This window comes from Schistocerca cancellata, chromosome 4 (genome assembly GCF_023864275.1).
Source record: "Schistocerca cancellata isolate TAMUIC-IGC-003103 chromosome 4, iqSchCanc2.1, whole genome shotgun sequence".
Lineage (NCBI taxonomy): Eukaryota > Metazoa > Arthropoda > Insecta > Orthoptera > Acrididae > Schistocerca > Schistocerca cancellata.
The window spans coordinates 707,571,227-707,585,287 of NC_064629.1; the positions used below are offsets into that span (position 1 = coordinate 707,571,227).

Genomic DNA, 14,061 nt, shown 5'->3' on the forward strand with positions numbered 1-14,061 from the left:
AGTCAACAAACTGAAGTATAGTGTAAAACCATGATGCTTGATACAGGGTTCTGCGTGTACTTTTAATAGCAATAAACAGTCCTCCTTTGTTATTATGATTAGCCAGTCTGATGATGATATCAAATCGAAACTCTGAAAATAATAAACATTACTGTAACTGCTTTTACCATTTTAAGACGTTTTTTCTGTATCTTCTACATGCCTGTTACCTATCCTATTGCAACACAGTGTGAAAACTGTACAAAACCTTTGCCAATTCACCCATGCAATATATTCAGTATCAGTTGCTTACAGCAATATATTTTTTGTTTCTAGTTTTAGTAAGAGCATTAGATTTTATAACTTTCAAGTACTGCTGATGATAGGGGTAAAAGTAGAAAATGTTTTTTAGGAAATGTTTTATTCATATCTGACTTTAATTATATTTACATTATATAAGGATGTCACGAAAAAGTCGTATTCACTTACTGTCATTTATATTGCTGATAATGTTAGCCTTATTCCCAGCATTGTTCTTTAGCGATGTAGTGTACTAATCACCATATATTATTGCTCTGCTACATATAAATACTACAGCGCTGACATGCATTCACTTTTCTTACAACATTTTGTCTACTGTTAACACGAGTGCATTTCTAAGTTTATCACTGTGTTAAATCAACTAAATATTTGTCTATAATTTCGGATAAGACAAACGAAAATGATTGTTTATAGTTATAAATGAAATGTTTTTGGTAATATGTTCCTTTTCACAAACTGGAAGGAAATAGATATTTTTTCACTACAAAACTCAATAAAATTACTGAAGAAGAATCACAACTTGCAGCAATTTGAGATTTTTTTTATATTCCTTAGAAATTCCCTCCAACAGTCTGAGGGAAACTAATTATTCCCAGTAAGTGCACCAGCTGATCAACGTGATAACATATTGTTTATGAAATGGACTAGAAGCCTGGAGACACAGACATCTTGAGACATACCGGTACTAAACATGTTGCACTGAAATATAATATACATGTTTATTTCTTTTTAATAAAAATTCATTTGCGCAATTATACTCTCAATGAAGCGACCTCCGACAGTAAACCTTTACTTCGAGGAAATATCGCATCTACAGTTTAACGGCCACGGTTACATTTCAGTGGTACAGTGGTTACCATTGAGAATATCGTGTCTTTCTGCTTTTTTTAAGTGTTCTACTGATATGTACAAGCACCTGTTTGTTTCACTCGGATAATTACAGAATTAATGCTATATTATTTCAAAAATATATCTCATAATTTAGACATGAATGTGATTTAATCTGTTCTACTATCTTTTGTTGGAGCGTTTTCAGCCAACTACTAGCATACCAGAAATAAATAATGTAATTTTAGGTAAAGACAATATAACAGGCAGCGAGCAAACCAAATGAACTAAACCAAGCTTTCACACTTTCTTACATTGCTGGAATTGCCTATCACTCATTATCAGCATTATTCTCGTGAACAGAACACAAGACACCAGTCATAAACTTATAATTAAGCCACAAGCTTCTCAGATAAATCCCACATACAGTAGGAATATGGCAACCTGCACTCCACAACGATTAGTAGCTACGGTGGATTAAATGGGAGATCATTCTCAAACGTCCGCGCAGGAGGGATTTTTAGTTCTCGTTTCGTTACTCCCTCTTGACGCACAGCGGAATTGTCTGACAGGCTGGTGCACTGCTATTGCTACTGCAAAATGTTTGTTGATGCTGCCAGTAGTCCAAGTCACTGCACAGTGTCGCGGCGGTTCACGGTGTTGTGGGAGCAGCCAGGACGCCGGGGCCGGTCTGCGGGGCCGTCGCCGGCGGCTGCTGCTGCGGGGGCGGTGCTGTCGTCTCCTCGTCATCCTCATCGATGGGCACGGTGCTGTGGTTGTAGAGGCCCTGCGCCATCAGCTGCAGCGCCAGCGGGTTCTTCTGGCCGCTGGCCTTCTTGATCTTGGCGCGCTTGTTCTGGAACCAGATCTTGATCTGCGCCTCGTTGAGGCCCAGCTCCCTGGCCAGCTCCTGGCGGCGGCGCTCAGTCAGGTATCTGTTCTCGGTGAACTCGTGCTTCAGCCGCGCCAGCTGCTCGCCGCTGAACGCCGTGCGCGGCCGCTTCTCCTCCGGCTTCTTGTCTTTGCGCTTCAGCCGTCGCGACCGAGGACCTGCAACAAGGGAAAACAACTTGTAAAGCAAATGTTGTGAGTTTTACCAGGGCGCGACACTTCATAAAAAATCTGATAAGGCACGCCCTTATCTTTGGAAACATTTATAAATGGTTCAAATACACTACTGGCCATTAAAATTGCTACACCACGAAGATAGCGTGCTACAGACGTGAAATTTAACCGACAGGAAGAAGATGCTGTGATACGCAACTGATTAACTTTTCAGAGCATTCACACAAGGTTGGCGCCGGTGGCGACACCTACAACGTGCTGACATGAGGGAAGTTTCAACCGATTTCTCATACACAAACAGCAGTCGACCGACGTTGCCTGGTGAAACGTTGTTGTGATGCCTCGTCTAAGCAGGAGCAATGTGTATCATCACATTTCCGACTTTGATAAAGGTCGGATTGTAGCCTACCGAGATTGCGGTTTATCGTATCGCGACATTGCTGCTCGCGTTGGTCGATATCCACTGACTGTTAGCAGAAGACGAAATCGGTGGGTTCAGGAGGGTAATACGGAACGCTGTACTGGATCCCAACGACCTCGTATCACTAGAAGTGAAGATGACAGGCATCTTATCCGTATGGCTGTAACGGGTCGTGAAGCAACGTCTCTATCCCTGAGTTAACAGAGGGTGACGTCTGCAAGACAACAACCATCTGCACGAACAGTTCGACGACGTTTGCAGCAGCATGGACTATCAGCTCGGACATCACGGCTGCGGTTACCCTTGACGCTGCATCACAGGCAGGAGCGTCTGCGATGGTGTACTCAACGACCAACCTGGGTGCACGAATAGCAAAACGTCATTTTTTCGGATGAATCCAGGTTTTTTTTACAGCATCATGATGGTCGCATCCGTGTTTGGCGACATTGCGGTGAACGCACATTGGTAGCGTGTATTCTTCATCGCCATACTGGCGTATCACCCGGAGTGATGGTATTGGGTGCCACTGGTTACACGTCTCGGTCACCTCTTGCTCGCATTGACGGCACTTTGAACCGTGGACGTTACATTTCAGTTGTGTTACGACCCGTGGTTCTACCCTTCATTCTATCCCTGCGAAACCCTACATTTTAGCAGGATAATGCACGACCGTAAATTGCAGGTCCTGTACGGGCCTTTCTGGATACAGAGAATGTTCGACTGCTGCCCTGGCCAGCACATTCTCCAGATCTCTCACCAACTGAAAACGTCTGGTCAATGGTGACCGAGCAACTGGCTCGTCACAATACGCCAGTCACTAATCTTGATGGACTGTGGTGTCATGTTGAAGCTGCATGGGCAGCTGTACATGTATATTCTATCCAATCTTTGGTTGACTCAATGCCCAGGCGTATCAAGGCCGTTATTACGGCCAGAGGTGGTTGTTCTGGGTACTGATTTCTAAGGATCTATGCTCCCAAATTGCGTGGAAATGTAATCACATGTCAGTTCTTGTACAATATATCTGTCCAATCAATACCCGTTTATCATCTGCGTTTCTTCTTGGTGTAGCAATTTCAATGTCCAGTAGTGTACCTCTAAGTACTATGGGACTTAACATCTGAGGTCATCAGTCCCCTAGACTTAGAACTACTTAAACCTAACTAACCTAAGGACATCACACACATCCATGCCCGAGGCAGGATTCGCACCTGCAACCGCAGCAGCCGTGTGGTTCCAGACTGAAGTGCCTAGAACAGCTCGGCCACCGCGGCAGGCGGAAACATTTATTAGGAGCTCAGCAAACGAAGCCTTCACCTGCAGGGACCACAGGAATGTAGTAATTCATGTACAGATAAACCTCTACAGAACGTGTTACGTTTGATTTATTTGACTAGTTTCACTCAAATACATTATCTGATCAAAAGCAGCCAATCGCCCTATATAACGCGAAATAGCTGTTACGAAATGCATACCGGCCGGCCAGAGTGGCCGAGCGGTACTAGGCGCTACAGTCTGGAACCGAGCGACCGCTACGGTCGCAGGTTCGAATCCTGCCTCGGGCATGGATGTGTGTGATGTCCTTAGGTTAGTTAGGTTTAAGTAGTTCTGAGTTCTAGGGAACTGATGACCTCATAAGTTAAGAGCCATTTGAACCAATACAATGTAATTATAACATACTCACAAATAAAACTAAAGTTATGGCATTTTGTGGAAATGAATATCTTTCTAGGAGACCACACAGCAATCGTATTTTTGTAATTGTTTATACTTATGGTACGTGAAGTTCAGAACTCAACGACATGGAGCAGAGTGATATTTGACGGTGATTTTAACTGTGTTATTAACAAAAAAGAACCTCAAGAAAAATTTAAACAGACTTGTGGCACTCGAATATATGGCTTGGAATTTAAATATGATTGACGCGTGGGAGGCAACAAATGCAGACTCATTAATAGACACCTGCTTCACTAGTCATTCAGCGAGCAGAATAGACCGGATTTACGTCTCACAAAGCTTACTACGTAACGTCACTACGTCAGAAATATGGCTTGTAAATTTCTCCAATCATCATATTACTTATACACTGAAGCGCCAGAGAAACTGGTACAGGCATGCGTATTCAAATACAGAGGTATGTGAACAGGGACAATACGGCGCTGCGGTCGACAATGCCTGTATAAGACGAGTGCCTGGAGGAGTTATTATATCGGTTACTGCTGCTACAATGGTAAGTTATCAAGATTTAAGTGAGTTTGAACTTGGCGTTATAGTCGGCGCACAAGCGATGGGACACAGTAGCTCCGAGGTAGCGATGAAATGGGGTTTTTCCCATTAAACCGTTTCAAGAGTGTACCGTCAATGTCAAGAATCCGGTAAAACATCAAAACTCCGACATCGCTGCGGCCGGAAAAAGATCCTGCAAGAACGGGACCAACGACGACTGAAGAGAATCGTTCAACGTGACAGAAGTGCAGCCCTTCCGCAAATTGCTGCAGTTTTCAATGCATGACCATCAACAAGCGTCAACGTCTAAACCATTCAACGAACATCATCGATATGGCCTTTCGGAGCCGAAGGCCCACTCGTGTACCCTTGGTGACTGCACGACACAAAGCTTTACGCCTCGCGTGGGCCTGTCAACACCGACATTGGACTGTTGATGACTGGAAACATGTTTCCTGGTCGGACGAGCCTCGTTTCATGTTGTATCGAGCGCATGGACGTGTACGGGTAAGGAGACAACCTCATGAATTCATGGGTCCTGCATGTTAGCAGGGGACTGTTGAAGCTGGTGGAGGCTCTGTAAGGGTGTGGGGCGTGTACAGTTGGATTGATATGATACTCCTGATACGTCTAGATATCACTCTGACATGTGAGACGTACTTAAGCATCCTGTCTGATCACCTGAATTCATGTCCATTGTGCATTCCGGAGGACTTGGGCAATTCCAGCAGGACAATGCGACACCTCACACGTCCAGAATTGCTACAGAGTGGCTCCAGGAGCACTCTTTTGAGTTTAAACACTTCCGCTGGTCACCAGACTTCCAAGACATGAACATTATTGAGCATGTCTGGGATGCCTTGCAACGTGCTGTTCAGAAGAGATCATCACCCTCTCGTACTCTTACGAATTTATGGACAGCCCTGCAAGAGTCATGGTGTCAGTTCCCTCCAGCAGTTCTTCAGACGTTAGTCTAGTCCATACCACATCGTCTTGCGACACTTTTGCGAGCTCGCGGGGTCCTACACGATATTAGGCAGGTATACCAATTTCTTTGGCTCTTCAGTGTATTACCAGTCTCAGTTTACAGACACAAACAACTTTCTGTGAAAAAGGATACTTGAAATTAAATACTACCATACTGAGAGACCAGGAATTAAGAATTATGGCGCTGGAAACATGGAAGGCTTGCGACACTACACGACGTGCTGACCGAAGCAGACAACAGTTCTCTCCACGAAAAATTTGAAGAAGTGTAAATATATGAAGCCCGAAAGGATAGTCAACAGCAGTAGAATACCAGCTGAATTTTACCTCATTTATTGGGATATACTGAAAGAGGATCTAATTAACGAATTCAGTGATGCATGGAATGTCCAATTACCAAACTTCCGCAGTCCCTGGACGCAGTATAACCGACACCTTGTGTAACTACCGTGGCATACTATCTATTACAGATATTTGAAAACCATGGGAATTTGTAACATCTGTCAATCTTTCGAAAGCTTTCGACCTGGTCTTCCACAGTTTTATACTAAAATAAGTGCGGAAATGTATCTGCAACAAATTCTTCCAAATTTTCACAGTCATTTTGCAAGGACCTCAGTCCAAAATCGTGATCAAGTGGGCCATTCGATATAAAGCGGCCAGTCTGTCAGGATTTCCCACTATCGATGGCCATCTATGCCTCTTCCAAGGAAACTTAACAGCTCACCCCCACAGAAATTCGTATGTAGAGCACTTGCAGATGATCTAAGCATGTCTGTGTCAGCATAAGGCCAGATACCGCGCCGGCCTGGGTGGCCGAGCTGTTCTAGGCGCTACAGTCTGGAACCGCGCGACTACTACGGTCACAGGTTCGAATACTGCCTCGGGCATGGATGTGTGTTATGTCCTTAGGTTAGTTAGGTTTAAGTAGTTCTAAGTTCTAGGGGACTGATGAGCACAGAAGTTAAGTCCCATAGTGCTCAGAGCCATTTGAATCATTTGAACTTTCTGGGCGGCAACAGGAGAAATGATGAACTATATACAATCCAAGATCATGAACTTAGGGAAAATTTTACCGCTGGAAGAACAACGTTGGTTACCAACAGCAACCAAGATATGAGGTTTAGGGCTAGACCCGGTTTCAGGCCTACAATGGGTGCAAACATTCAGCTGGCGATTAATGTTGAACAAAGTTAGGGCTAGAATACAGCTAAATTTCAAGCGATGTCTCGATATGATACAGGAAGTAAAACTAGTGAACGAGGTCATATTATCCAAAGTGTATTCCATACCGTCCATTTTGATAGTACGAGCGCCAATAACCAAAAGTTTATTATCAGTAAGATGATGTTCCGTATACTTTCGAGGTGAAATACAGCACGCTAACATTACCCATTGAAGAATGCAGGATGGGATTAATAGCTACTGGCGCAAAGTGCAAAACATTAGTAGTTCACAATGTTCTTAAAAAATCAAAATTCAGCCCTAACAACCTAACATGTATGGTTCTAAATGTAGTTCACCCTGAAAGGCGAGTGGCACCCGTTAATATTGGTAAAATACATTCAAAGCTCAGCTTTTTCAAAACCATCATAGTCGAGAACAGCTACGTAACCCAGGAAGACAAAATGTGCAACGCAAAGAAATATTACTACCATATTAAGAAATGTTCAGCTCTTAACAGAATGGAAACTAAATACCTTCATGTCAGCTGTCATGAGGTGTGGAAGATGATTCATAACAAACAGCTTACATTATGCATGATATAACAAATAGTTTACATCAAGTATGGGGACAAAATGGGACAAGGTCGTCAATGAAACGATTCCAAAGCGCAATAATATATCCATCTTGCGCATTCACCGCCTTTTGATGAGCGTAATGAAGAGGACACGTTTATACACAGTTTCAAATGTCACCATCCACGAGCTGTCTGGAATTGGGCTCAACTGCGTACTACACCTCTGTATATCAAGACGTTTTGACACCAGACCAACAGCCGTATCTCGGCCGGAAAAGCAATATGGTAATCTGGCTATCGAAACAATTCGTACTTACGTGATAACATCAGACACACCGCGTTTAACGGAAGTTAAACATTACACCATGTACTGCATAACAAACGAAATTATGAAAGCAGTTGCTGCATCTGGCACATTAAGACCAGTGTACACAGTGAATAATTCTCTCCTTTTACTTAGTAATTAAGATTAATGTTTTTTGTAATTATGCTCCTTATATCTGAAATGCACCTTACGATATGGAAGTAGGATACAGGTTATAAGAAAAAAAAATGCTATGACGAAGGAGAAGAAATTTCTTTTATTTGCTCGTATTTCTCTGATTTTCCTGAAAGAGAAACAGGAACCTCAGTTTCTATAGACGACAGCTGATTGGATTTATACAAAATATCAGAATTCTTCCCACATATGAAGAAGAATTTTTTGAAGGTAGAGAGACATAAAGGATTTCAAAAGAAGGAGAGAGTACTTTACATTTTAAGGATGAAGGAATATACTACCATCAAAATGGAATTTGCTGCATTATTACTTCTCCTTTTCAGTTTCACGAAATGAAAACTTGTTCATTATCATTTACCTCACAGTTAAGAAAAATTTAATTTTAATAAATAACAAAAAAGAAGAAATTATCACATGAAATGAAACGCATTAGTCACTTTCTTCTATTTTCCAGGAGCATTACCATGGTTCAACAAACAATATAAGGGTATAGAAGCCAGGCCGAGACGGCAGCTAAAGTTGAGAGAATGGCAGAGCTATAAGCGGGAGGGAAGGAGGGAAAAAAGTGGTAGAACGCTTGCCTGCGACGTGGGCGGCTTGGGTTCTATTCCTGACCAAAGCTAATTTTAAACAGTAGTGCATGTTCTACAAACATTTCTGTGAAGCATAAATTACATAAGGAAGGAAAAAAATCGGTACCGCTCGAATCCGGTAATCACTGGTTCGAGTATCGTTTTGGTTATTAGTGTTTTCGTTTTTTATCGCTCAGTTTGAATGACCACATAATTTAAATATTATATTCATCAAATATATGCTGATTAGCACATATAAAATTGTCATTTTTATGAAAATTGCACATCTTCTTTTTTACAGTTACATGCTGCAAACAAAAACCCAGTTTCCATTGTGAACACAAATTATTAATTACCGATCTTTCATAAATGAGTGTCTAATTTAAAAAAATTATAAATTAAATTTGTTTTCATCTTCATGTATTTTATTTTTCACAGATATGTGCGAAGAAATTAGACCTTTGTTAAAAATTTACTGCAGCCCAGACCAGAACCAAGGCCGCCACGAGCAATATAAGCAATCTACCTCAGACACACACTGCCCCTTCGAAACACTGATCGTATATTAGGACATTAAAGACAATAGAGAAACGTCAAAGTCGATTTTCTCAAAAATTTTTGAGTACCAACGGATCATGCACCACCGCAGCATGCGTGCACCAACATGTCTGAAGGCGGCGGCAAAACAGCCACTTCTAACGATGTTATGAACTGACTCTCAGTGTGAATCTTGATGGACTTCACATGTTTACGAGTTAAACTTACCTATACCTTAACAGATTATCCCAAGAGCAATGACGTCTCAACACCAAGCTATCTGCAGTGGTCTGTCTCAACATCGTATCATATATTTGGGTCCTGTTTTGGGTTTGAACGCTGCACAGTGTACGTATTTGTGTATAAGAAATAGTTCTGTGACAAATAAATTTGTGTAATATGTACTGCAAAGTCTTCCCGGGTTGGTGTGTGGATTTATTGCCACTGTAAGGAATTCGCATAATGTCTCCAAATACTGTTGTTTACGTATATGTGTTAGGAAATGGTTCCTTCTGGTTGAAAGTAAATCTGTCCGAGACTTTTGCTTATACGCGCTTGCAACGTTAATCAGATAGCATTGTTGATCACGTTTGTTTTGCTGTTAGCCAATGTGGAGTAAGCCACCAGATTTCAGCTCTATGCTGCCTCAAGCTAACTGAAGCGGGAAATGAAAGTAAAACTAAAACAAGAACCAAACGTTTCAGACATTCTTGCTATGCACTTATTTAATCTAGTCACTGTTCCGAACGTACCTGTCTTGTCGAATGTGCTTCATATATACTAGCACCAAGGCCTCAACAAATACACTACTGGCCATTAAAATTGCTACACCACGAAGATGACATGCTACGGCCACCAAATTTAACCGACAGGACGAAGATGTTGTAATATGCAAATGATTAGCTTTTCAGAGTATTCACACAAGGTAGGCGCCGTTGGTGACACCTACAACGTGCTGACATGAGGGAAGTTTCAACCGATTTCTCTTACACAAACAGCAGTTGACCGGCGTTGGCTGGTGAAACGTTGTTGTGACGCCTCGTGTACGGAGGAGAAATACGTACCATCACGTTCCGACTTTGCTAAGGGTCGGATTGTAGCCTATCGAGATTGCGGTTTATCGTATAGCGACATTGCTGCTCGCGTTGGTCGAGTTCCAATGACTGATAGCAGAATATGGAATCGGTGGGTTCAGGAGGGTAATACGGAACGCAGTGCTGGATCCCAACGGCCTCGTATCACTAGCAGTCGAGATGACGGGCTTCTTGTCCGCATGGCTGTAACGGATCGTGCAGCCACGTCTCGATCGTTGAGTCAACAGATGGAGACGTTTGCAAGACAACAACCATCTGCATGAACAGTTCGACGACGCTTGCAGCAGCATGGACTATCAACTCGGAAACCATGGCTGCGGTTACGCATGACGCTGCATCATAGTCAGGAGCGCCTGCGATGGTGTACTCAACGACGAACCTGGGTGCACGAATGGCAAGACGTCATTTTTTCGGATGAATCCAAGTTCTGTTTACAGCATCATGATGGTCGCATCCGTGTTTGGCGACATCGCCGTGAACGCACATTGGAAGCGTGTATTCGTCATCGCCAAACTGGCGTATCACCTGGCGTGATGGTATGGGTTGCCACTGGTTACACGTCTCGGTCACCTCTTGTTCGCATTGAAGGCACTTTGATCAGTGGACGTTACATTTCAGATTTGTTACGACCCGTGGCTCTACCCTTCATTTTATCCCTGCGAAACCCTACATTTCAGCAGGATAATGCACGATCGCATGTTGCAGGTCCTGTACGGGCCTTTCTGGATACAGAAAACGTTCGACTGCTGCCCTGGCCAGCACATTCTCCAGATGTCTTACCTATTGAAAACGTGTGGTCAATGGTGGCCGAGCAACTGGCTCGTCACAATACGCCAGTCACTACTCTTGATGAACTGTGGTATCGTGTTGAAGCTGCATGGGCCGCTGTACCTGTACCCGCCATCCAAGCTCTGTTTGACTCAATGCCCAGGCGTTTCAAGCCCGTTATTACGGCCAGAGGTGGTTGTTCTGGGTACTGATTTCTCAGGATCCATGCACCCAAATTGCGTGAAAATGTAATCACATGTCAGTTTTAGTATAATATATTTGTCGAATGAACACCCGTCTATCGTCTGCATTTCTTCTTGGTGTAGCAATTTTAATGACCTGTAGTGTAGTAGTAAAGTTTAATTTTTCGTTCTTTATACAATTTAATAACAGACAACGCCTTCGAAAGCGTCTGTAAAGGTGCGACAGAGAGTTCGAGCAGTTTGGCAGGGTTGCAGCCGTGTGAGCTGGGATGGCGCGACGGCGATCAATTGAGGCGGGCGAGGCGTGAGGCGTGGCGCGTGTCCTGTCCCCGGGGATCTCGCGGTCGCGTATTTGGCGCCTCATTCGTCACACCCGGCCCTCTCGCAATGACGCCTACACCCTCGCCTGTTGCAGCTTAATAACTCTCTAATGGCACTTCCTTAGGGGAGCAGATCATCCTCAGCTCCCCTCTGCATTTATTCCGGAACAATTACATCCCTTTTAAACCAACGCATGTCGTACAGGATGTGATGAATGCATAACCTCCCGCACATCTCGTTACACACACACACACACAGGCACACAAGTGCATCTGGTTACAGATTCGCTACACAAAAAAAGGAGCGCTACGAAACTTTATTCGAGCACGTTTCAGGTGCGATGACTTAAAATGATTATGATACCTGTATCTAGTAGCAACAACTTGTTAATTTGTAAGACACAAATGGATTACAGACATTGGTGCGAGCGGACATTGACTTAAATCAATGGGGAAATTCGGAAATTTGTGCCGGATAGGGATTCGGATCCTGGTCTCCTGCTTAGTAGGCAAATGTGCTGACCACTGCGCCACCCGGACACAGTTGTCATCGCTACTGCAGGGACTACCCTAGCACGCCTCCATCAGACCCAAATTCTCAAGTCACTCACACACAACTAATGTAGTGTCCATTGCTCACTATCCTCATTACTCGTGACATTTCGCCGATTCCTGTTAGAGTTTGAGCCTGGTGTGCATTTGCACTGAAGCGATCATTCGCCGTCTCTCCTTAATTATATATACAGGGTGTTTGAAAAAGAACTACCTAGTTTTAAATATAAATTTAATGGGGAAATTAATGAAAAATTACATCAATGAGTACATATCATGAAAGAGAATTCCTTCAAGTTTTGTTTAATGTTAGTAGACGTCAACGTGGGATCCATTTGTTGCCCTGCACACATCGAGACGGTATCCCACTTCTCGCCATGTATTCACCAACATTTCAGGTGTAACTGTCCCAACCGCCGCGAATATTCTTTCCCGCAAATGATTGATGTCTCTGATCTTTTCACTGTACACATGTTTTATGTGGCCCCAAAAGAAAAAGTCCAGTGGGGTTAAGTCTGGGCTTCGTGGTGGCCAAGGTGTTGAGCCAGCACTACCTATCCACCGAGTGTCAAGAGCCGCACGCACACGGTTTCTGTAATAAGGTTGGGCGCCATCTTGTTGGGAAAACACAAGCCCCCTGTCCCGCCTCAATATCGTCCATTTGTGGAAAGACGAACTCTGTCAATATGTCACAGTAAATGCAAAATACACTCCGCCTTCAGGCCACAAGTGGCCCGTCGGGACCATCCGACCGCCGTGTCATCCTCAGTTGAGTATGCGGATACGAGGGGCGTGTGGTCAGCACACCGCTCTCCCGGTCGTTATGACGGTTTTCTTTCACCGGAGCCGCTACTATTCGGTCGAGTAGCTCCTCAATTGGCATCACGAGGCTGAGTGTACCCCGAAAAATGGCAACAGCGCATGGCGTCCCGGATGGTCACCCATCCAAGTGCCGACCACGCCAGACAGCGCCTAACTTAGGTGATCTGACGGGAACCGGTGTATCCACTGCCGCAAGGTCGTTGCCCTGTCACAGTAAACGTTTCCGTTTCTTGTTTTTCTACAAAAATGAAAGTACCAATCACACGATCTTCCATCAAACCGCACCAGACATCAACTTTGGGAGAGTCACGTTGATGCTGAATAACTTCATGTGGATGCTCTGCCCCTCAAATTCTGCACTGTTCCACTGACATGAAATGTAGCCTCATTGCTCTGTACTTCACTGCACGCATGCGTGGACTGAACTGAGAGAACAGAGGAAAAAGCAGCACTGGTGCCTTCTCAAAGTCAAACAGACCTGCCAACTGCAGGGGAGCCAAACTTGGAGAGTTGATGAATCAAACACAACAAACTAGAATAGTCTATGTCACTCTGTACAGATTCTATGACACATTAAGACTAGGGAGTTCTTTTTCAAACACTCGGTATGTGTAGTGTCTGTTCTTTCGAAAACCATATATATGTATATATTGCTAATTTTAATATTAATCATTTTATGGGCTATTCTGAGGTAGAAGCTGTTAAATGAATCATTGTACACAATCTGATCAAAACTGTCCGAAGAACCCAAGGTAATGTGGAATTGGCCACTAGATGTCACGGAACGGGACATGCCTGTATAAAAGAAAGCGAGGAGTGTTGTGTTGTCACTAGAGAAGCAGTAGCGCATAATGATCGGTTAAGAGAGCTCAGTGACTTCGAACGTGGACTCATCATTTATTTCCGGCTTGGTAACAGGTCCATCAGGGGCATTTCGACCGTTCTCAAGTTTCCCAAGTAGACAGTTTGTGATGTGACACTGAAGTGCAAACACGAAGGAACAATCACAGCTAAACCAAACAGGCAGACCTCAGGGACCGTCGATCATTGTGGAAGGTGATTGTTAAAATGACATGAACATAGCGGAAGGAATCACACGAGAGTTCCAAACTGCTATCATCATTCC

General features: G+C 43.7%; 1 protein-coding gene and 1 pseudogene across 1 annotated transcript in view; both read right to left on the minus strand.

Annotated features, from left to right (window-relative positions):
• Positions 1-413: 413 nt before the first annotated feature.
• The window catches only part of LOC126184855 (homeobox protein engrailed-1a-like), a 151,826-nt gene continuing 138,178 nt past the window's right edge, over positions 414-14,061 (minus strand). Inside the window, exon 2 of the mRNA XM_049927463.1 lies at positions 414-2,178. Coding sequence (XP_049783420.1) covers positions 1,781-2,178 — 398 coding nt within the window. The 3' untranslated portion in view covers positions 414-1,780. The remainder of the gene's footprint in view (positions 2,179-14,061) is intronic.
• LOC126186141 (5S ribosomal RNA) lies at positions 13,023-13,140 on the minus strand (annotated as a pseudogene).